At 43.9% G+C, this 24615-nt stretch overlaps 1 protein-coding gene across 2 annotated transcripts in view; it reads left to right on the top strand.

Annotated features, from left to right (window-relative positions):
- Positions 1 to 24615, top strand: part of rtn4ip1 (reticulon 4 interacting protein 1) — a 58475-nt gene that overhangs the window by 15414 nt on the left and 18446 nt on the right. Inside the window, exons 5-8 of one of the 2 annotated variants that reach the window (XM_072246127.1) lie at positions 4378 to 4426; positions 12688 to 12824; positions 16575 to 16758; positions 24185 to 24277. In XM_072246127.1, coding sequence (XP_072102228.1) covers positions 4378 to 4426; positions 12688 to 12824; positions 16575 to 16758; positions 24185 to 24277 — 463 coding nt within the window. The remainder of the gene's footprint in view (positions 1 to 4377; positions 4427 to 12687; positions 12825 to 16574; positions 16759 to 24184; positions 24278 to 24615) is intronic. The other variant, XM_072246128.1, reaches the window with a different exon arrangement.

Here is a 24615-nt window from a genome sequence, read left to right as displayed (position 1 = left end):
GGCCAATGTGCCAAAAGCTCTCTATGACCCTATCTACCAGTGATGCCACTTCCAATGAATTATGGATCTGTATTCCCAGACCCTTCTGTTCTACTGCGCTGTTCAGTGCCCTACTGCTCATCATGTAAGTCCTAGCCTGGTTTGTCCTCCCAAAGTGCAACACCACACACTTGTCTGCATTAAATTCCATCTGCCATTTTTCCAGCTGGTCCATATCCAGACACAAGCTTTGATAGCCTTCCTTGCTGTCCACTACACTTCCAAACTTGGTGCCATCCGCAAACTTGCTGATCTACTTTACCACTTTATCACCCAGATCATTGGTGTAGATAACAAGCAACAATAAACCCAGCGCCGATCCCTGTGGCGCACCACCGGTCACAGTCCTCCAGTCAGAGAGGCACCCGTCTACTACCACTCTCTGGTTTCTCTGCAAAGCCTAATCCAATTTACTGCCTCAGCATGAATCCCAAGTAACTGTATCTTCTTGAACCATCTACCATGTGGGGACTTATCAAAGGTCTTGGTAAACTCCATGCAGACAACTTCCACTGCCTTTCTTTCATTAACTTTCCTGGTAACTTCCTCAAAAAACTCTATAAGATTGGTTAGACAGGACCTACCACTCACAAATTTGTGTTGACTATGCCTAATCAGTCTCTCTCTATTCAAATACTTTAAATATCAGGTATCTTGGAATACCTTCCGAGAACTTACCCGCTACTGATATCAGGCTCACTGGCTTATAATTTCTCAGTTTATTCTCAGAGCCTTTCTTGAACAACAAAATAACATTAGCTGTCCTCCAATCCTCCAGCACCTCACCCATGGCTAAATACCTCAGCTAGGCCTCCTGCAATTTCTGCACTAGCCTCCCCCAAGATTCAAGGGAATACCTTGTCAGGTCCTGGAGATTTATCCATTTTAATTTGACTCAAGATACCAAGTACCTTTTCCTCTTTAATCTCTATACCGTCCATGACTTCACTGCTGTTTTGCCTCACTTCTATAGATTCTGTGTTCAGCTCCCGAGTAAATACTGATGCAAAAAATCCATTTAAGATCTTCCTCATCTATTGCGGCTCCACATATAGATTACCATAAGCGGCCACTGTGATCTCGATGGGAACTGATTATGCCCCTTGCTATCTATTTGCTGTCAATATATCTGTGGATGTCCTTGTGATTCTCCTTCAGCTTGTCTGCTAGATCAACCTCATGCCTTGTATCAGTCCTCCTGATTTCCTTCTTAAGTGTTCTCTTGCATCTCTTATACTCCTCAAGTACCTCATTTGTTCCTTGCTGTTCACATGTGCTATGTACCTCCTTCTTCTTAACCAAGGCTTCAATACCTCTCAAAAACCAAGATTTCTCAAACCTGTTTTAATTGTCTTTAATTTTGATAGGAACATAAAACTCTTATACTCTCAAAATTTCACTTTTGAAGGCTTCCCACTAATGGTATTAAGATCCTAGATCCAAAGTGTTACCCTACACCCCTGCCTTTCTCGTTCCCTAATAGGAGATGCAGTGTTGCTCCCTCTATATAAAGATTAAGGAAACTTTCCTGAACACATTTGACAGATTCTTTTCCATACAGCCCTTTTACAGTAGTATCGGCGTCTCAGTCAATATGTGGAAAGTTAAAATCACCTACTCTCACAACCTCATGTTTCTTGCAACAGTCTGTGATCTCGCTACAAATTTGCTCCATTAAACCCTGCTGACTATTGGGTGGTCTATAATATAATCCCATTAACATGGTCATGCCTTTCTTATTCCATGATTCCACCCATAGAACATGAGCTCTCCAGTCTGTCCTGCCTGAGCATTGCCATGCCTTTTCCCTGGCCAGTAATGCCACCACTCGTTCTTTTATCCCTCCCACTCTATCACGTCTAAAACAACAGAACCCTGAAACATTGAGTTGTCAGTCCTGCTCCTCCTCCAACCAATGGCTACAATTTCGTAATTCCAGGTGCTGATCTGTGCCTTAAGCTCATCCGTCTTTCTGCCATGTTCAACCTTTCTTTTCTTGTCTTTTTATGTCGGCATAGCATCATCCTTTCCACTATCCAGCCTAGCATTCCCATTGCTCTGACTGTGCAAAGAAAAAAGCAAAGAAACTACATGAAAAATCTACCTACAGCTTCTGCCTCTTGCTGAAGCCCCAACCACCCCCCCACTCTAACACTGGTCCACTCCCACAATGGCCGCTCCACTTAAACTTAACTTCTTGTTGGCGCTTACCCCACGATCTGTGGTGCACAGAATGTCTCGACTGCCCTGCTTTTTTTTTAAAACTTATGTTAATAAATTTACTTTAAACTTCAATGGATTTCAACAACTTTGAAACAGATTCAAGCATCAGAGTACACTATATAGTTTTGAACAACATGTTGCTTTTGTACTATTACGCAGGCAGTGATGCTTTGGTTAACATCCATCATCCTCTGGTTTATGTGTGTATTGGCTTGGGAGTAGGAGACAGTAAATGGATCTGATTGATCTCTGTACTTCCTAGCTACTACAATCATCCGGGCAAGATTATGCCCAAGAGAATCCTTTGAAATTAGATGCAGGCCAGTAATTGCCTGAATTGGGTAAAGTGGAAAAATTACATTAAAATGTAGTTTAGATATTAGATTAGATTATGAGGACACACAGTCCTCTTTTATTGTCATTTAGTAATGCATGCATTAAGAAATGATACAATATTCCTCCAGTGTGATATCACAGAAACACAGGACAGACAAAGACTGAAAAACTGACAAAAAACACATAATTATAACATATAGTTAGAAACAGTGCAAGCAATACCATAATTTGATGAAGAACAGACCATGGGCATGGTTAAAAAAAAGTCTCAAAGTCTCTCGAAAGTCCCATCATCTCACGCAGACGGTAGAAGGAAGAAAACACTCTCTGCCATGAGCTTCCAGCGCCGCAAACTTGCTGATGCAGCATCCTGGAAGCACCCGACCACAGTCCGACTCTGAGTCCGTCTGAAAACTTTGAGCCTCCAACCAGCCCTCCGACACCGGGCACCGAGCATCATCTCTGCCGAGCGCTTCGACCCCGGCCCCGGCTTCTAGCAACAGGCAAAGCCTGGGGCCTTCCCCTCCGGAGATTCTCGATTGCACAGTAGCAGCGGCAGCGAACCGGGCATTTCAAAGGTTTCTCCAGATGTTCCTCCATGCTTCTCACATCTGTCTCCATCAAATCAGAATTGTGTACGGCATCCTACTTACAAATACGATATCATTCACCGGAGAGGCCGCACGCGCTGCGTCGCACCGCCATCTTCTCCTCCCTCCTACTTATTTGAGAATTGTCTCAGTATTGCAGGTAAATAAAGTTGCAATAATCTACACTTTAGTATTTAATAAAAAAAAACCTTGCTGTTTATTTAATGGTACTCCAAAATCAACATAGTTTCACTTTATCTCTGCCAGAAAACAGTTCCTTTTCAATGATTATTGTTGAAATGATAGAACTAAATGTATTATTACACACGTTAGTAAACCTTGTACCAAAACCGCACAAAGCAGTAGCATTTAAGATATGGTTCAAGTGCAGAATAAAGGAAGAGCTGGATAGACGTTTCAGAACATTTAAAGTCTAGTTTTTTTTTACTGTAGAGTTACTACTTTAAATCCTCTTGAGGTCATTTTGAAGTTTCTTGACAATTTTCTCCTTACTCCCATCTCACCTCTGTTTATTTTCTAAATATCCACTTCTGGTACAGAATTTTATATGATGGGAATGTGAAATTATAAAACTTAATCCCACCAAAATTATAAAATATAATCCCACTAATTCAGAGTCAGCAGTTGTTGATATTTTTCCCAATATGTGTGAATTAGGGACTGCCTTAGAAACAGCTTAGCCACAAAACAATATTTTTCTAAATTATCAGTATTCAGAGGTATCATTAACTAGAAATTTAATCTAATCTCTGAACTGAAATGTAATCTACTACTCTGAACTGACTCTATGACCAACAGACTCACTTTCAAGAAGTCTTTGCAACTCATGTTCTCAGTATTTTTAAAATTTGTTGTTTGTCTTCTTTTGCATATTGGTTGTTTGTAGTCTTTGTCTGTTCATGTATAGTTTTTCATGATTTTTTTTGTTTTCCTGTAAATACCTGCAAGAAAATGAATCTCAAGGTAGTATATGGAAACTTTGGTAATTTTGAAATATCTTTAACAATTCTTCATGTCTTTGTGTAATTGGGAGGTTCATAAGTGATTACTGCAAACATTTTGAACACAATACAATTTCATGCAAGACCATTAATATTCAAGAGCTCCTGAAATGTTGAATGTGTGGTTTATTGGTTTTTGTAATGTTTTTGAAACTTCCTCAATATAGGGTTTTGATCCTTGGAGGATCAGGAGGAATCGGTACCTTTGCTATTCAGGTAAGTGAATGTACTGTATGTTATTAACTTGTTTTATTTATTCTCAATTCTGATTCTTAATGATTGTACTTATTATATTCTAGTTAAGTTAATTGAATCATTTAATCATACAGCATGGTAACATGCCATTCAGCCCAACTTGTCCAAACCTTATCAATCTCATCTCCCAGCACTTGATTGATTACCTTCTATGCCAAAACAATTCTAGAGCTCATGGAGACACTTCTTAAATGTAAGTGATCGTGTCTCATGAATGTCACTGAGTTTTTTGAAGAGGTGACCAGAAGATTCATGAGACCATGGTTCTAGAGGTTGCTTATGTGGACTTTAGCAAGGCCTTTGGCCATGTCCCGCATGAGAGACTCGTTCAGAAGGTTACATCACATGCGATCGTTTGGTTGCAAAGTTGTCTTCGCAGCGGCTCAGATGGTAATAGTGGAGGCATGTAGTTTAAATTCAAAGCCTGTGACCTGTGTTGTAAAGTTTGGTGCTGTGTCTCTGGTTGTTTGCCACCTGTCTTAGCAATTTGGCTGAGAATATAGTTGACAAGATATGTAAGTTTGCAGATGACACCAAAATTGGTGGTGTGTGGACAGTGAAGATGATTACCTAAGACTACAACAAGATTTAGATCAACTGGGAAAGCGGGCTCAATAATGGCAGATGAAATTTGACTCAGACAGGTGTGAAGTGTTGCATTTTGGGGAGTTAAACCAGGACAGGGCTTGCATAGTAAATGGCAGGGCCCTGAAGAGTACTGTGGAACAAAGGTACCTAGGGGTACCACTACAAATTTCCTGAAAGTCGCAACACAGGTAGACAAAGTGATAATGAATGTGTTTGGCATGTTTGCCTTCATTGTTCAGGGCTCTGAGTACAGCTGCTGGGACATCTGTGTAGCAGCTTTATAAGTTGTTGGCAAGACCACACTTGGAGTGTTGTGTGCAGTTGTGGTTGTCCAGCTAAAGGAAGGATTTGATTGAGCTAGAGAGGGTGCAGAAAAGATTCATAAGCTCATTGCTGATACTCGAGCTAGAGTTATAAGGAGAAACTGGACAGGCTGGAGTAAAGGAGGCTGAGGAGTGACCTGATGGGGGTTCATAAATTCATAAGGGTCGTACTGTAGATAGTGGCGCATGGCCAAGTGTAGGGCGTTGGGCTCACGATCTGAAGGTCGTGAGTTCGAGTCTCGGCCAGGGCAGCATGTTGTGTCTTTGAGCGAGGCACTTAACCACACACTGCTCCAGTCCACCCAGCTGAAAATGGGTACCAGCAAAATGCTGGGGGTTAACCTCGCGATAGACTGGCGTCCTATCCAAGGGTGAGTCTCGTACTCTCAGTCGCTTCACGCCACAGAAACCGGCAAAAGCACCGGCCTGATGGGCCACAAAGGCTTGGGACAGACTTTAACTTTAACTAATACTGTAGATAAGGTGGGATGGTCATGTTTGTTTTCTGCAGGGTAGCGTAAAGTCAGAGTGCACAGATTTAAGGTGAGAGAGGATAGATTGCACTGATAAAGGTGACCCTGCGAGACACATGATGTCCTACAGGCAGCAAACAAAACTATTAATTACACATTATGATCACTGCAATCGGTAGGCTGTAATTTTCCGATGGGAGGTGTGCTATCGAATGGTCCGCACGACCTGGTGTTTGTGGTATTCTGAAGGATTTGGCGAACTGGGCTCTTGTAAATGGCTACGGCGGCCACTGCTGGAGCAGACTCGGGGCTGGGTCGAACCGGTGGGCCTGGGCTAGGGAGTGAAAAATGAACTGATGTCTGACCGACCTAAGTGCTGAGCCAGATGAAAAAGATCAAGGCATCAAGGTAGAGGGCAAAGGTCAGCCGAACGCTGAGTGAGTGTACTTGCCTCAGTGCTAAACTGACTCTACACCTGTGGCCTGCAGTCATCAGGCTCCTGAACCGGCTTCATTCGCCTCAGCACTGAACTGGCTCCATGACTGTGAACTCACTTTCATGGACCCTGTGGTTCATGCTCTCTGTGTTATTTGTTTACTTTTTTATTATTTGCATGATGTGTTCTTTTTATCACACATTATGTGTTTTTACTGTCTTTGTTGTGTGGGGTTTCTTAATGAATTTGCTTTTGTGGCTTTCTGCTAGAAGATGAATCTCAAGGTTGTATATAATATTATGCACATACTTTGATAATAACTGTACTTCGAATTTTGATTTAAAGGAGACTTGAGGGGTACGCTTTCACTCAGAGAATGGTGGATAAATGAAACAAGCTGCCAGAGAAAGTGGTATAGGCATGAACACTTACACTGTTTTAAAAAAAACATTTGCACAGGTATAGGGATAAGAATGATTTAGAGCGATATGGTCAAGATACATGCAGATGAGATTGACTCAGGTAATCATCTTGATTGGCATAAACAAATTGAGCTGAAGGCCCTGTTTCCATGCTGTATGACTTGCTGACTTGAAATGCTGTCAGCGACTCAGTTTAAACCACTCTCTCGAGCACTGCACTCCAGGTACCATAAGTCTATAAGATATAGGAGCAAAATTAGGCCACTTGGCCCTATGAGTCTGTTCCACCATTTGATCGTGGCTGATCCATTTCCCTGTCAAACCCATTCTTTTGCCTCCTCTCTATAACCTTTCACAACCTGACTAATCAAGAACCTATCAACCACCACCTTAAATACACCCAGTCACCTGGGCTCCACAGTTGCACGTGGCAATGAATTCCACAGATTCATCACTCTCTGGCTAAAGAAATTCCTCCTCATTTCCATTCTAAATGGACATCCCTCTATTCTGAGGCTGAGCCCTCCAGTCCTAAACTCCCCCACCATAGGAGGCATACTTTCCACATCCACTGTATCTAGGCCTTTCAACATTTGATAGGTTTCAATGAGACTCCCCTTTTTCTTCTAAATTCCAGTGAGTAAATGCCCAGAGCCATCAATTGCTCCTCATTCGATAACCCTTTCATTCCCGGAATCATCCTTTCAGCCCTCTCCAATGCCAGCACATATTTTCTTAAATAAGGTGCCCAGGACTGCTCACAATACTCCAAGTGAGGCCTCACCAGTGCTTTATAAGGTCTCAGTATTACATCTGTGCTTTTATTCGTTCTACCAAAGTGCATGGCCATATACTCCCTGACACTGTATTCCTTCTGAAACTTCTTTGCCCATTCTCCTAATCTATCTAAGTCCTTCTGCAGCCTCCCTGTTTCCTCAAAACTTCCTGTCCCTCCACCGATCTACGTATCATCTGCAAACTTGGCAATAAAACCATCGATTCCGTCGTCCAAATTATTGACATACAACATAAAAAGAAATGGTCCCAACACCAACTCACGTGGAACAACACTAGTCACCATCAGCCAATCAGAAAAGGCTCCCTTTATTCCCGCTCTTTGCCTCCTGCCGATCAGCCACTGCTTTATCCATACTAGAATCTTTCCTGTAATACCATGGGCTTGTAGCTTGTTAAGCGGCTTCATGTGCAGCACCTTGTTAAAGGCCTTCTGAAAATCCAAGTACACAACATCCGCCGATTTTCCTTTGTCTATCCTGCTTGTTATTTCTTCAAAGAATTTCAACAGATTTGTCAGGCAATATTTTCCCTTGAGGAATCCATGCTGACTTTGCCTAATTTATTATGTGTCTCCAAGTACCTTGAAACCACATCCATAACAATTGACTCCAACATCTTCTCAGCAGCAGAGGTCAAGCTAACTGGTCTAGAATTTCCTTTTTTCTGTCACCCTCCATTCTTGGGACCATGCTAGAATTTATTGATTCTTGAAAGATCATTATTAGTGCCTGCACAGTCTCTTCAGCTATCTTTTTCAGAACCTGGGGTGTAGTTCATTTGGTTCAGGTGACTTATCTACCTTTAGACCTTTCAGTTTCCCAAGCTGCTTCTCCCTAGTAATGCCATCTACACTCACTTCTCTCCCGTGGCACTCTCGAACATCCAGTATATTGCAAGTGTCTTCCTCAGTGAAGACCGATACAAATTACATATTCAGTTCGTCTGCCATTTCCTTGCCCCCCATTACTACATCATAATTTTCTAGCACTTCAATGTCTATTCTCGCCTCTCTTTTACTTTTTATATATTTGAAAAAAACTATCCTTGTATAGACCACAAACATGGCCACAAAGCCATCAATTCCATCATCCAGATCTTTGGCATATAATGTGAATTCTTCATATTCCCTCTAAATATTTTGCCGCTTACCTTAAATCTGTGCTTTCTAGTTTCATCTACCTCTGATATTGAAGAAAAGTTTCCTGCAGTTTCTACCTGACTGTATCCCTCACAGTTCTTTCTGTCTTTCAACCATAATAATTACGTCTTACCTTTCATCTTCCCCTCCTCTTTCTTTCAACTTGGAACATCTTGTTTTTTTGTTTTCCCACAACCTTTTCTTTGGACATGTTCATATCATACCAGACTTCTCCCTCACTATTTTAATGCTTCCCTGATACAAATGCAGTGTCTCTCAATTTCTTTGCTTTCATCAGCCTTTCCTCCCTTTCAGTTCAGTCTCCCTTTTTGATTTTGCTTCAGTAAAGCATGTCCTCACTCAGTTCAAAAGTCAAAGGTGAAAAGGTCCTCCCAGACCTTTTCCTTTAGCTTCACTGATGCCTAAATATTGTGTAAAATATTTCATGGTTATTCATGTTGAAGGCATATTGTAAATTTAATATAGTAGCGAAGTTAGAATGGAACAAAAACATTTTTTGTGCTATTTCTTTTGCATAATTTAGTTTTGTTTGGATCAAAATCACTTCTATTCCCCTGACTCCTCTGTGTTTTGATCTTTCAATACAACAGGCCATCTGGGGTTGGAACAGCTTCATGTTTTTCTTAGTATTGATGCAGAACTCATTAATAGTCCCTGGTGTCAAGCCATAGAAAATTAATGAGTACCAATCCTGGCTGGTGAAATGGAAATGAACCTGCCTAATGATTATTTATCATATATAATCCACTCAAACGAATGTGTTGTCGTTACTTAATGTTGCATAAACTGATTTTAGTTTAGTTTAATTGGAGCTATTTTCTGCGAGTTCTGATTTGGTTTTTTCGCCATTTCAAGCTTTTTGTTTGTTATCATATGTTTGTTATATTTGTGGTAATATTATTTCATTAAGCCTCACCTATTATTCGAGCTGTGCTTTACTGTCTGTTCAGTCAGAGAAGACAGGCAGGACTGGTACTTCGTAAAACACTATTTGTTTGTCATATCTGGTGTAAGGGGCGTATCTGGTATACAAACAGAGAATTGAGGGGCATTTTAACTCCTCAGACCCCCAGCGCATGTGGCATGGCATTCAGGTCATTCCAGACTTCAAACCACGTAGTACTGTGCCCCCTTCCAGCTCTGCTTCCCTCCCTGATGAGCTCAATCACATCTACGCTCGCTTTGATCGAGAGAACAAGGTGGTCACCCTCAAAGTGGATCTCCCACCTGGTGAGCTGCCTCTCTCACTTTCCACCTCCGATGTTTGCGCCACCCTGAGCAGGGTGAATGTACGGAAGGCAGCTGGTCTGGATGGAATACCTGGCCGTGTGCTCAGAGTCTGTGCAGGGCAGTTGGCCAGGGTCTTCACGGACATTTTTAATCTGTCCCTGGCCCAGGCAGTCGTCCCCACAAGCTTCAAGATTGCCACCATCGTGCCAGTGCCGACGCATTCCACTGCCACGAGCCTGAATGACTTCCGCCCAGTTGCACTCACCCCCATCATTACAAAGTGCTTTGAGAGACTGGTTCTTTCACATCTGAAATCCTGTCTGTCCACTACCCTGGATCCCCATCAATTTGCCTATCGCACCAACAGGTCAATGGAGGACGCCATCTCCACGGCACTTCACTCTGCCCTGACCCACCTGGACAGCCCCAGCTCTTACGTCAGAATGCTGTTCATTGACTTTAGTTCGGCATTCAATACTGTGATCCCCTCCAAGCTGATTGCCAAACTTCGCCAGCTTGGTATCAGCTCATCCCTCTGTAATTGGACCTTGGACTTTCTGACTAACAGACCCCAATCAGTTAAGTTAGACAACCCCTCCTCCTCCACCCTCACCCTGAACACCAGTGTGCCTCAAAGCTGTGTGTTGAGCCCTCTTCTGTACTCCCTTTTACCTATGACTGTGTTCCTGTACGTGTTTCTAACTCCATAATCAAGTTTGCAGACGACACCACGGTGGTTGGCCTGATCAGAGGGGATGACGAGACAGCCTACAGGGATGAGGTCCAGCACCTGGCCGCGTGGTGTGCCGACAACAACCTGGCCCTTAACACTCAGAAGACCAAGGAGATCATTGTGGACTTCAGGCATGCTAGGAGCCACACTCACATCCCCATCTACATCAACAGAGCTGTAGTGGACCGTGTATCAAGCTTCAAATTCTTTGGTGTCCACATTTCCAAGGGTCTCACCTGGTCCCTGAACTCCTCCATCCTGATCAAAAAGGCGCATCAGCGCCTTTATTTCCTGCGGAGCATCAAGAAAGCTCACCTCTGTCCCAGGATACTGACGGACTTTTACCGCTGTACCATTGAGAGCATACTCACCAACTGCATCTCAGTGTGACATGGCAATTGTCCCATATTGGACCGCAAAGCACTCCAGCGTGTGGTGAAAACTGCCCAGCGGGTTATCAGCACCCAATTGCCCACCATTGAGAACATCTAACATAAATGCTGCCTGGGCAGGACAAAAAGCATTATCAAGGATGCATCTCACCCTAACCATGGACTTTTTACTCTCCTCCCATCCAGTAGATGCTACAGGAGCCTCCGCTCCCACACCAGCAGGCACAGGAAGAGCTTCTTCCCTGAGGCTGTGACACTGCTGAACCTCACATCACAGCGCTAAGCAGTATTGCACCCATATTGTACTGTCTCAGTACTTTTATATTTGTGTGCTGTAACACTTACCTTTTATTCACAGTTATTTATTGTAAATAACACTATTCTTTGCATTTCTGGTTTGATGCTAACTGCATTTGTATCTGTACTCGGCACAATGACAATAAAGTTGAATCTAATCTAATCTAATCGCCTGTTCCTAAACTGTTTTCCTAGTTGTGATGCCTTAACAGTGTAAACCCTGAGCTCCAAGATTCCCTCCGTATATTCTTCTGCCCCATTAAGGGCCTCCCATCCCTCAGTTATCTTTATTTATTTATCTCTGCCACTCGCTGCAGGTTGGGAAACTTTGCACTGTGACTGGGAAATGTTGATGCGGAGCTCATATTGGTCACTGTCGACGTATAGCTCATCCGCTGAAAGAGTATGTACAGAACACATATATGGTTTAGGCTTCATTTTAATTCATCCTCTGTCTGAATTGTGGAATCATATAGTGCAGAAGATGCCCTTTGTGTCTATGTCAGTCAGTGTCCATACTGCCACTGATTAATCCCAGATCCCCATCAATCTTTGCCATGCTATATTTGTGCAGCTAACCTTTGAGGAACAGAAGCTTGAAGTCCCACTCTGCCCTGGGTTTAAGGGAAGCTACTTCGGTTACTGAACCAACCTGCGCAGCCCTATTCACTACTTCAGTATAGCAACAGTATGACTATTTTGCACTGTAGTAGTTCATTTTCTTTGTTCTAATTCTGTTCTTTCTCATATGATTTTGTATAATTAATGTTTAATTTATGATTTTCTTGTGAATCTTGGGCATCTGATGTTATGCTTTTGAGGCTGTATGTAGATGTTTTTTGTTGCGCCTGTGCATATGTGTACTTTTACATGTGGGGAAAAATAGATTTTTCAACTTTTACTTTTTGGCTCTTATTCTTTCCTCATTGCCGTGTAATATTCCCCCAACTGTTTTTATCATTCTCTTTTGAATATCCTTGCACCATCCTTTTCAGGCATTTTCCAAATGGCTCAATGATTGTCCATTCAAACTACTAACTACATTTGTATGGCCTTATTTGCTCAGCAAACACTTGGGAAGAAATGATGCCTCCAGCACTGGACAGTAATTGTTCCACTGATTTACTTTAAACTGCGAACCTCACCTGCAGCTATCCCCAACCCCATCTGTCCCTCCCTTCTGCAGTGAATGTGTTAGATAAAATTACAGTGATGGATACATCACGGCTCCTTAAATTGACGTACTTCTGGACACACTGATAGAAAATTATTTGCCTAATCAAACCAGTGATCAGACTCTGTATACAGTATATAGTGGTCATGTCCGGTATCAGGTCTCATCATTTCCTTTGGAATTTTCCTCCTATATAGCTTTTGAAAGCCTGGGGAGCCCATGTGACCACTACCTGTTCAGCAGATGCTTTCTCACTCTTAAAAGATTTGGGTGCCAATCACGTCATTGATTATAGAGCTCGGAGTGTGGAGAAGCAGCTCAAGGATCTGGAACTGTAAGTGATTTGCTGTCGTAACCATGAAATTGGAAACGTTCTGCTGACCTGCGCAGTTGACTCTTTGGTCGGTACACTCAGCGATCCACACCGTGCCAGAGGCAGAGCCTCGAACCCTGAACCCGAAGTGTGATGTTCTGAGTTTGTGCAGAATAATACTATCAAACTGTAGGAAGTGAATGCGCAGGCTGGAATTGGTCCTGGAGAATCCTGTTGGTGCATTCTGCAGTCTCACTATGCTGCCACTCTCCACCACTCTAATCACTGCCCACGTTCCACCATTAACCCTTCCTTGGGAAGGGAACTAAACGGTCATGCACCTCAACGAGCATTGCTGGAAACCAGTGCGACAGATATGGCACAGTGAGGGAACTTTGAAAATGTGTTGTTTGGGGAAGGATAGAGTGCTGAGGGATGTGCCATTACCTTTTCAGGAACTGTGCCTGCATCAACAATGCTGTGCTATATATGTGGTTTACTTTAGGTGTTCTCTTTTCATCTTGTCCGTCCTGTCCACAACAAGAAACTTCTTGTGAAACTCTTCTTTTGCCCATTACGTGGCTGGCGTTGAGGCCAGCAATGAAGGTCCTCCATCTCTGCTGGTGTTCACAGCTTCTTTCACTGTGTCAGTAGCTTCCTCTCAGTTTTCACTACTGTCACTCTTGCAAATTCCGGGTGGAGATCAGGAATACTGTTGCATTCAGATGTAGGAGGACTCTTCATTTCTGTTTCTGTAACAATTTTGTTTTACCAGTCAGGGTTGTTAGCCCTGAGCTGAACCCCCGAACCTGGAGGACCGGTGGACAACTCTTAGTCTGTCCCCTACCCTTTTGGTCTATCTCCTACCCTTTGACCTGTCTGGCATGGGTGCCCCTACCAAGAGCCAAAGCATAAAGCCCTGACTCCAGCCAACATAGCTCTCTGGGTCATCAAGGCATGCAAGTCTCCAAACCCTGACACGGTAGTGGTTTTCTTGGAGGTTCTTGTGAACTAGTGTACCACTGTTCCTACTTTGGGAGCTAGAAGAAGTTATACCATCAAAGTCTGAGCAATTTTTGCATTCTCTTCTGAGGCATCTTTGTTTGGAAGCAGACAACCCTTGCTCTTTGTCTGTGTATCCTACCAACTGGTGTCCGTTGTACACAACAGACATTTGGTGCTTACAGAGTTTGATCTGAGTTGAGGGTAGTATTTCTGCATCGTTCCCTCACTGTGCCCCATTCTTTGCAGGGGCTTTCAGCGATGCTAACTGAGGTGCATGAACGTTTATCTTCCTTCCCAAGGAAGGGTTAGTGTTGGAATGTGCACAGGTGCTGGATAACTGTCATGGAGAGCTGCTCTTGACAAATTCTGACAAGAAGGCACAAGAGATTAGAGATGCTGGAATCTAGAGCAACAAATAGTCTGCTGCAGAACTCATGGGTTAAACATGAGGGTGTGGTGGGGGGGGGAGGAAATGATTTTTGTTTTGGGTAGAAACCCTGTATCAGACTCGAAATGCCTAGGATTCCTTCCTCTCACAGATGCAGCTCGACTCAATGGGTTACTGCAGCAGCTTGTCCAAGTTAGGGTTTTGTTGATAATATTTTGTACTGGCATGAGAATGGTATTGATGATTGGAATTTATTTACGTGCAGTGATTAGATTTTCTATTCCTTTATCTCATTACTTTTCTACCAGAAGGTGCATGTATGTCTTGTGCTCCTATGAACATATCTTTTTATGTTAGGGCTGTAGTTCAGCTTGCAGATTTTGAAGATGTAGGTTTGCTCCTTGGAGAAAGAAGGGCAGACAATATGTTTTCACCCTCCTGTGCATGTCATGAGTTAAGCCAGTGACAAGAGTAAACCATTCCTCTCTTGGCAGATTAAAGATTAGCTTTACTTATTAGATGTGTATTGAAACATACAGTGAAATGTGCTGTTTGCATGCAGAGTGTACAAGGGGCAACCCACAGGTGTGGACGGGCTATATTCCTCAATGTAGTTTGCCCACGAGTTACAAACCCTAACTCGTACGTCTTTGGAATGTGGGAGGAAATGAGAGCTCCTGGAGGACACCCACGTGGTCATGGGGCCAACTTCCAAACTCTTTACAGTGGGAATTGAACCCCAGTCTTGCAGCTAGCGCTGTAAAGCGTCACGCTAAGCGATAAAGAGATGTAGAGTGGTGAGGACCCATTCCTTTCTCTGCTGACAGCGCAGTACTGAAATGGACTGTCCGTAACCATCGCATCATTAGAGTTAGGTTTTGGAACGTGTATCTGTGCCATCATTTGGAGATCTTTTCTATTATCTGAGTCTGCCCCAACCTCAGCTCATCTGCCAGTGAAACCCCTCCAAACTTGAATGTTACAACATATTTCTGGTCAATGATCCTTATTTCACCCTCTGGAAACTTAAGGTCAGCTACAATGTGTTATCTCCCTTCACCCATCACCTCTGTACCTGCTCACCTGCACTAATCCTGGTTAAGCGATGCCAAGAACTCAAAATTCTTTGCTTGATTTTCACTTCTCTTTACCTCTGTAATGCTGCCCTCACTCGTTTCCTCCATTTCCTGGACATCCACGCTCACCCCATCTTCCCACTGCCTTAACAGGAATAGAGTTCCTCTTGTTCTAATCTACCAACACACGGGCGTCCACATCCAACACATCATTCTCTGCAACTTCTGCCGTCTCCAAAGGGATCCTACCTCTAAACACATCTTTACCTCCCACCCGATTCTCTGCTTTCGGCAGGGATTGCTCCCTCCGTAATTCCCTTGTCCGGTACTTATCCCTGCAAATGGCCAAAGTGCTCCACTTGCCCATTTACCTCCTCCCTCACCTCCATTCAGAGCCCCAAACTATCCTTCCAGGTGTGGCAGCACTTCACCCGCAAATCTGTCGGGATTGCCTATTGTATCCGGTGCCCCCAGTGCGGCCTCCTCTACGTTGGTGAGACCTGTCATAAATTGGGGAATCCCTTTGTTGAGCTGCATCTGCCAAAAGCAGAACTTCCGGGCAGCCAAACATTTTAATTCCTTTCCCTGTTCCTGTTCCGACAAGTTGATCCGTGGTCTCCTGTTCTGCCACAATGAGGCCACTCTCAGGATGGAGGAGCAACAGCTCATATTTTGTCTGGGTAGCCAACAACCTGATGGCATGTACATCGATTTCTTCTTCCAGTAATTTTTTTGTCTCCCGTTCTCCCTTCTATTCCCCACTCTGGCCACTTAACTTTTCTCACCTGCCTATCACCTCACCCTGCTGACCTGCTTTCTCCCCTTTCTCCTATGGTTCACTCTCCTCTCCTATCAGATGCCTTCGACTGTTTTTTTAAATTCTGTAGATGTTGCCTGACCTGCTGAGTTCCTCCAGCATTTTGTGTGTGTTGCTTTGGATTTGCAGCATCTGCAGAATCCCTTGTGTCAGGAATCTCCAGCAGCGTTGTTATCACTGTTTCACTAATTCAGTCCTCTTGAGTTTTCCTCAGTTTAATTTCTCCATCCTCATCAGTCGGAGGGGGAGGTCTGCGGCAATGGCGAGTGAGCCTCTCTTCTACAAAGTATCCCTCTTTTGGCATTGGCTCCTAGCATAAATTCTGCTAAATGACCGTGTTTTGAAGGTACAGATCCAAGTCCCATTTAATATAGGATGCTAGTAGCAACCCTCTCCACTCCTTTGAACCCTACTTCTGTTGCTTTCAGTGGGAACGTATAGATGTGTTTTCCCAGGATTATCATAACCATGTGTCTCTTGTCCAGGTTTGACTTTATCTTGGATAATGTGGGTGGACAGACAGAGCAGTGGGCACTGAACCTGCTGAAGCCGTGGTTGGGAGCTACGTACGTAACATTGGTGACACCATTCATGCTCAATATGGATCGACTTGGAATTGCTGATGGAATGTTTCGCTCAGGGGCCACCATAGGCAGCAAAGTCCTAAAGGTAAAATTATTTTCGGAAATATGCCTCACTATACGGACATGAGCATAGAATATGTGCTGACTCTCCAATACTTCCTGCAACTGTGACCACATTTCTAAAGCACTTTATTGGCTGTAAGGTGCTCTCTGAGATGCTGTGCTGATGTAAGCCACAGTCTGAAGCTGTGCAAAGGGAAAAGCTAAAGTGACAGTAGCAGAATGAATAATGGTGGCAGGATTAGATCTGTCTTCAAGGTGAAGGTTTGGGTAGCTTCTATTCCAGCAGAATCTCCAGCATCAACAGTCCACCAGTACTTAAGGTCAGAATAGGGATACGTACTGTAGAGCAGTGCTCCTCAGTGGGCTGAGAAAGCAAAGGCCTCAAATGGACCAGCCTGGTTCGTTGAATACTGCATCTGCTTTGGACCTCAGCAGCACTACAAGGAATTTGGTAGTATGCATATAGAAGAGAATAGAACAGAACTTTATTGTCATTGCCCAAGACACCGAGACTGCGGTGCTACTCCAGTCTGTGCAAAGCAGATATTTACAATGCATGCTGTATGGCTTAATTTGAATTTGCTCTGTTCCTTACTTAACTCCTGAATGTCAGGCTTTACTGTGTGGTGAGGTTGTAAGTTGAATCCAGTATTGGATAGGCAGTGGCTTACTTAGTATTATAGAGTCATACAGCATGGAAGCAGGTCCTCTGGTCTACCAAATCCACTCCTAATTGCACTAATCTACACTAATACCGTTTTATTTACCCCATATTTTCATCAGCTTCCTCCAGATTCTTGCCATTTGCACAAATACCTTCAGTCTACCCATGCAGATGTGTTTGGGATGTGGGAAGAAACTGTAGCACTGCACCGTCACCGGGAAAGTGTATGTGCTACACACAGGTAGTGTGTGAGGTATCAGCTGTAGCAGCTCTGCCACCTGGTGGCTGTCGTCTGTTCATTTCAGAGACACAGTCCGGTAACAGTCCCCTCTGGCCCAATGAGTCTGTGCTGCCTTATTATAACATGTATCTTCTGTCTGGGCAGCATCCTGGTAAAATTCTGCTACACACTTTCCACATTCTTCCTATTTTGGAGCGACCAGAACTGCACACAAACAAGTGAGGTCTGACTGAAGTTTTAGAAAACTGCAGCTTGACTTCCTTACTCTTATATTAATCTCATGAAGCTCCTTTTTCACCACCTCAAAAAACTTGCTTACGTTTGTAAGGTGTGACCTGCCTGCACAAAGTTATGCTGACTTTCCTTAAGCAGTCAGTGCCTTTTCAAATGTGCATACATGCTACCCCCCAGCTTCCTCTCCAGTAGCTTCCCTGTCTGGATGCACCTCAGCTTGATATGAGTCACTCTGTCTGTGACTGCAGGAAGCTGCAGAGAGCTGTAGACGCAACCCAGCACGTTACGGAAATCAGCCGTCCCATGAACTCCTGTCAACACTTCTCGCTGTCTTGGTAATACAGCCAGTATAATAAAAGGCCCACTCGCTGCAGCCAGACTCTCTTCTCATCCCTCCCATCAGGCAGAAGATACAAAAGCTTGAAAGCACATCCCACTAGGCTCAAAGACTGCTTCTATCCCGCTGTTGTAAGACTATTGAATGGCTCCTTAGTACCGTAAGATGGACTCCTGACCTTACAATCTCCTCGTTAAGACCTTGCATCTTATTGTCTACCTGCACTGCACTTTCTGTGTAACTGTTACACTATTGTAATGAATTAATCTGTATGAACAGTATGCAAATGTTTATCACTTTACCAAAGTTCAAACTAAATTTATGATCAAAGTGTGTATATGCCAGCATATACAACCCTGAGATTGATTTTCTTGCGGGTATTCACAGTAAAGACAAGAAACACAATAGAATCAATGAAAGACTGCCCCACAGGACTGACAAGCAATCAATGTGTAAAAGACAGCAAAATGCAAATACTGAATAAATAAGCAATAAATATCATGAAGAGTGCTTGAAAATGAGTCCATAGGTTGTGGGAACAGTTCAGTGATGGAGTGAGTGAAGTTATCCCCACTAGTTCAAGAGCCTGATGGTTGGGGGGTTAATAGCTGTTACTGAACCTGGTGGTGAGAGTCCTGAGGCTTTTTCCTGATGGCAGCAGAGAGAAGAAAGCATGGCCTAGATGTTGGGGGTCCTTGATGAAGGATGCTGCTTTCCTGCAACAGTGCTTAGTGTAGGTATGCTCAATGCTGTGGATGACTTTACCCGAGATGGATTAGGCTGTATCTACTGCTTTTTGTAGGCTTTTCCTTCCAAGGGCATTGGTGTTTCCGTAGCAGGCTGTGATGCAGCCAATCAATATACTCTTCACCTCACATAAATACTTCAGATGACCTTGGTGCACATGATAATGATCAGCCAATTCACCAATACTCTACAACTGAAGTGAGGCTCAGTGGCCTATTATTACCTGGATTATCCCTATTTCTTTTTGTGAACAAAAGCACAACATCTGCTGCTCTCCAATCCCCTGGGACCCTGCCTGTTGCTCTTCAAGACACAAAGTCCTTTGTCAAAGCCTCAGCAATCCCGTCACTTGCTTCTTTCAATATTCTGGGATAAATGCCATCGGGCCATGGGTATATATCCACTTCAATGTTTTTCGGAGGACCCAGCAGTACCTACTCCTCGATCTCAAAATGTCCCAGCAAGTTAGTAAACCCCACTCTGTTTTTGTTGTCCTCCCATTTCTCCTCAGTGAATACAGATGTGAAGTACTCACTTGGCACTTTAGCCTCTTGCTCCGAATCCAATCACGAGTTCTCTCCTTAATCCTTGACTGGACCTACCCTCTCCTTAGTTATTCTCTTTTTCTTAATATAAGTATCAAATGCCTTGGGATTCTCCTTGATCCTGCTCACCAAGGACATTTCATGATCCGCTTTGGCTTCCACACTTTCCTGCTGTCTTTATGTTCTACAAGGGCCCAGTCTGAACTTAGCTTCCTAGATCTATGTATACTTCTTCTTCCTGACTAAATTAAGGACCTCCTGGGTTGTCCAAGGTTCCCTTACCTTACCATCCTTGTTCTTACCAGAAGATGCCAATCCTGAACTTGAACCTGCTTGTCTTTACTAACAACCTCCACATGTCAGATGTGGACTTGCCTGACAGTAGATGCTCCCAGTCAGTGCCCCTTAGTTTCTGTTCTATCCTGTTGTAATGCTCCATCCCCGAACTTAGTATCTTCCTGCAAGATCTGATTTTACCTTTACTCATGATTAATGAGTTTTGGTCACTATTCCCAAAATGTTCACCCACTGTCACGTCTGTCACCTGGCCTGGATCATTTCTTAAAACCAGGTCTAGTATTTTTTTTCCACATATTATTTCAAGGGCCCTTCTTGGATGCACTGAAGAAATTCTACCCCATCTTAGATTTATTAAGGAAGTTCTGTTTAATGCTGGGGAAGTTAAATCCTCCCCCTTTGTGACAACTTTGTTGTTTATGTGCCTTTTCAGAATCTGTGTACATTTCTGTTACTCTACCTCTCAGTGGCTATTGGAAGGCCTGTAGTATAATCCCATCAGCGTAATTGCAACTATTCTACTTCAGATCTTTGCCCAAATCACCTCTGTGAATGGGTCTTCTCTGAGTACTATGATGACACTCTTCCTTATCATAAACACAAGAAACTCTACAGATGCTGGAAATCCAAAGGAACACAAAAAATGCTGGAGGAACTCAGCAAGTCAGGCAGCATCTATGGAAATGAATAAACAGTCAATGTTTTGGTGTAAGACCCTTCTTCAGGATTGAAAACGAAGGGGAAAGATGCCAGAATAAAATGATAGGGGCAGGAGAAGGGAATAGCTAGAAGGTGATAGGTGAAGCCAGGTGGGTGGGAAAAGGCTGGAGAGGAAGGAATCTGACAGGAGAGGAGAGTGGACCGTGAGAGAAAGGGAAGGAGGAAGGGATCCAGGGAGAGATGATAGCCAGGTGAGAAGAGCTAAGGGGTCAGATTGGGGAACAGAAGAGCGAAGGGGGAGGGAGGGATTTTTTAACAGAAGGTGAAATCGGTGTTCATGCCATCAAGTTGGAGGCTCCCCAAACGGAATATGAGGTTTTGCTTCTCCACCCCGAGGATGGCCACATCATGTCACAGGAGGAGGCCATGGACCTGACATATCGAAAGGGAATAGGAATAGGAATTAAAGTGGTTGGCCACTGGGGAATTACTCTGTTGGTGGATGGAGTGGAGGTGCTCGACAGAGTGGTTCCCTAATCTACGGTGGATCTCACCAATGCAGAGGTGACCACACTGGATAAGGTAGACAACCCCAACAGATTTGCAGGTGAAGTATTGCCTCACCTGGAGGTGAGGGAGGAGGTGATTCTCCCTCACTAGTTGTGCAACTCTCCACCTCTTTTAACCCCACCCCCCAATAATGTCTAAAGCAATGAAGCCCAGGAATGATGAGGTGCCAGTCCTGTCCCTCACGCAACCAGGTCTCTGTAATGGAAGCAACATTGTCATTCCATGTACTGATCCTGGCTGTTAAAGTTCAGCCTCCTTACCTATAATACTCCTAATGGTGAAATCAACGCAATTCAGCCATCAGTCTCACCATGTTTAATAAGGTACCTCGTGCTTTCCCTTACTTGTCATACCACCTTTCTTGCCTGCAAGCATACTGCCCTGTTTCCCTGCTGCTGTGGTTCCCATCCCCCTGTCAGTCTAGTTCAAACCCCCCCGAGCAGCACCAGCAAACCACCCAGAGAAGATCTTGTTTCTCCTCCGATCTTGCCCTGGAAGAGAGTCCAATAATCCGTAAATCTGAAGCCCACCCTCCTACATCAACTCCTGAGCCATGTATTGAACTCCATGTAGCATGGGTAGTAACCCTCAGACCTTTTTCTCTTTTTACCTAGCTCCCTGAAACCCCTTTGCAGGACGGCATCCCTGCCCCTGGCTATGTCACTGAACCACAACGTCTGGCCGCTCACCCTCCCCTCTCAGAGTGTCATGTACTTTGGTAGAAAATAAAGGTGCAAAAAATATGTGGTTAAATGGTGAGAGTTTTAAAAATGCTTCCATTCAGAGGGACCTGGTTGTCCTTGTTCACAAGCTATTAAAAGTTAAAATGAAAGTACAGCAATTGATTAAAAATACAAATGATACAAAAAAAAACAAACTGCTGAAGGTTCTCAGGGGGTACAAAGGCATCTGTGGGGGTAGGGGGAAGAATTGACAATGGTTCAGTTCAAGAGCCAGCAATAGAATTTAGAGTGGCAAGAGAAGATAGCCAGTTTAAAGAGAAAAGCAGGAGGGATGAGGCTGGATCGGGTAGGTCCTCGGTGGCTGGGAAAGGGTGCAGAATGATGGGCAGATGGATGTGTTTTGTGGGAGAGAAAGGGTGCATTGGGAGATGGAAGCAGGTGGATAATAGGTGGAAGTGGACAAGGGGCGAGAAAGGGCGGATAAGACTAGGTGGGGGTGGGGAGACTGAAGGTGGAGACAGCGGGGTGACCAAGTGGGGGATATAAAGGGCTGTCAGTGCTGGAATCTGATAATGGGAACTATTAAGGAAGATATGAAGGCAGATGCAGGAGGGGATCCAGTGGGTGACTTTTGTGGGTAGTAGATGGATGGAATCAGGGGGAAGAAATAAGGGAGACATAAATAGGTCAAGGAAAGGTTCTGGGGTGGGGGAGTGGAGTATGATTAAGGGAATAAAAATGTGAGAACTGGAGACAAATCAGAAGGAGAGAGTTGCAGGGAGTGGTTTGGTGGGAAGGGGAAATATGAGAGTGAAGGTCATCTGAAACTGAGTTGCAGACTGCCCAGGCAGAATATGAGATGTTGTTTCTCTATTTTGCATTGGGTCTCGCTCTGGCATTGGAGATGGGAAAATTGGTGTGGAAATGAGAAAAGGAGGTGAAATGACATGCAACTGAGAGCTCCAGATGTCCGTTGCCGTCAGAGAACGTGCTTGGCAAAGCAGTCACCAAGTTTGTGTTTGCTGTCACCAATGTGGAGAAAGCCACATTGCGCGTGCAGTAGACTGGAGGATGTGCATGGGAATCTTTGTCTCACCTGGAGATGCTGTTTGCTGGTAAGGGAGGAGACGTAGGGGCAGGTGTTAGACCTGCTGCTCTTGGTGGGTAAAGTGCCAATGGACAGGTAGAGGTAGGTGGGGAAGGATGAACAGATTAGGGAGTTAAGAGAATGGTCCCTGCAGAAGATGGAAGGAGTCTGATATTGTAGTTTGTCATTACAAATACTTGTGTGTCTGGAGGAAACAGATAGCACCCCAGAGTTTTCTTCTTTTAGCGCACTTAGAGTCATCACCCAATCACACAGTTTACTTAGTACTTCCCACATTACCTTATTCTGCAAAAACTGCTGAAAGACATAACCTGCATTCATAGAACATAGAAAGATATTGCAAATCACAAACCAAAGTATTATTCATAAGGTAGGCTGTGGTAGCTGCCTTTATTCACACAAGTTAACGCATCAAAATCTGAAAATGTACCAGTTAATTTGAGGTAGGTATTCACTGGTTCCCTCCATTTATGTTAGAGAGTTTTGACAGCCAAGCAATCATACAATCTATACTCACTAATTAATGCCTTTACAAAGGCATTTGTTGTTGTCAACACCTCTGCAGTATCCACCACAAGTGGGACTTCCTGGTGGACAAACGTTTTAATTCCAGTTCCTATTCTTGTTCTGACATGTTGGACCGTAGCCGCCTCTTGTGCCAAGGTGAGGCTATCCTTAGGGTGGAGGACCAACATCTTATATTCTGTCTGGCCACCCTCCAACATGATGGCATGAATATCGATTTCTCTTTCCGATGAACAAATTACTCCCACCCCCTTCCTCAGTTTTCCATTCTGACCTTTCTCTTCTTCTCACCTGCCAATGACTTCCCCCTGGGACCCCTCCTCCTCCCCTTTCTCCTACAGTCTACTCTCCACTCCCATCATATTTTTTTTTCTCCAGTCGTTGACCCTTCCCACCCACCTGGCTTCACCTATCAACTTCCAGCTAGCCTCTTTCCCTGACCCCCACTTTTCAATTCAGGCATCTCCCCACTTCCTTCTCAGTCCTGAAGAAGGGATTCAGACTGAAATGTCAACTTTACTCTTTTCCACAGATGCTGCCTGACCTGCTGAGTTACCCCAGCGTTGTGTGTGTGTTGCTGCAATTATCTGGAGAAGTGTAGAACCAGTTCCTCAGTAAATTAGAGGCCTTGCTTACTTTTATTCTGTTGTCTCTGAAGTACTTGGATGCTAATTTTAAAATGATGAGTTGCAGAGAAAAGATTTTTTTTGTGAACACTGAGCTAAATGGGTTCATCGTGGCATTGAGTCCTGTCCTAACAGGTTTAGAAGTATTGTTAATGGAGATAACTGGAGGGTCTGCATCCTGTTATAACATTTTCCGTCTTCTTCCTTGTAGCATATGAGCAAAGGTGTTCACTATCGCTGGGCTTTTTTTGCCCCGAGTGGTCCAACTCTGGATGAAATAACAAAGCTTGTAGAGGAAAAAAAGGTAGGTCTGGATAAAGGAAACAATGCCCCAATATTAGAAAAACTTTGCACACCCTGCAAACCATTGTGTTTGCTGAAATGGAGGTTTCTTCCTTTCTCACTCTATCAGCAGTCTGTTCCCTCATTACCCCATGTACTTATCTAACCTACCCTCAATGTTGTTTATCTCACCACCCTCTGTGGTGGCAAATTCTCATTTCATCACCTTGTGGGTAAATAATTTGATCTATTAGCAATGAGGATATTGCTCTGGCCCCCAACTCTGAGTTTTGCTGTGAATGAAATCATCTTCTCCTCATTTAACTTGTCATAATTTTTAAAACCATCCATCCAGTAGGT

This window comes from Mobula birostris, chromosome 2, assembly GCF_030028105.1.
Source record: "Mobula birostris isolate sMobBir1 chromosome 2, sMobBir1.hap1, whole genome shotgun sequence".
NCBI lineage: Eukaryota > Metazoa > Chordata > Chondrichthyes > Myliobatiformes > Myliobatidae > Mobula > Mobula birostris.
This window is presented reverse-complemented; position numbering and strand designations above follow the sequence as displayed.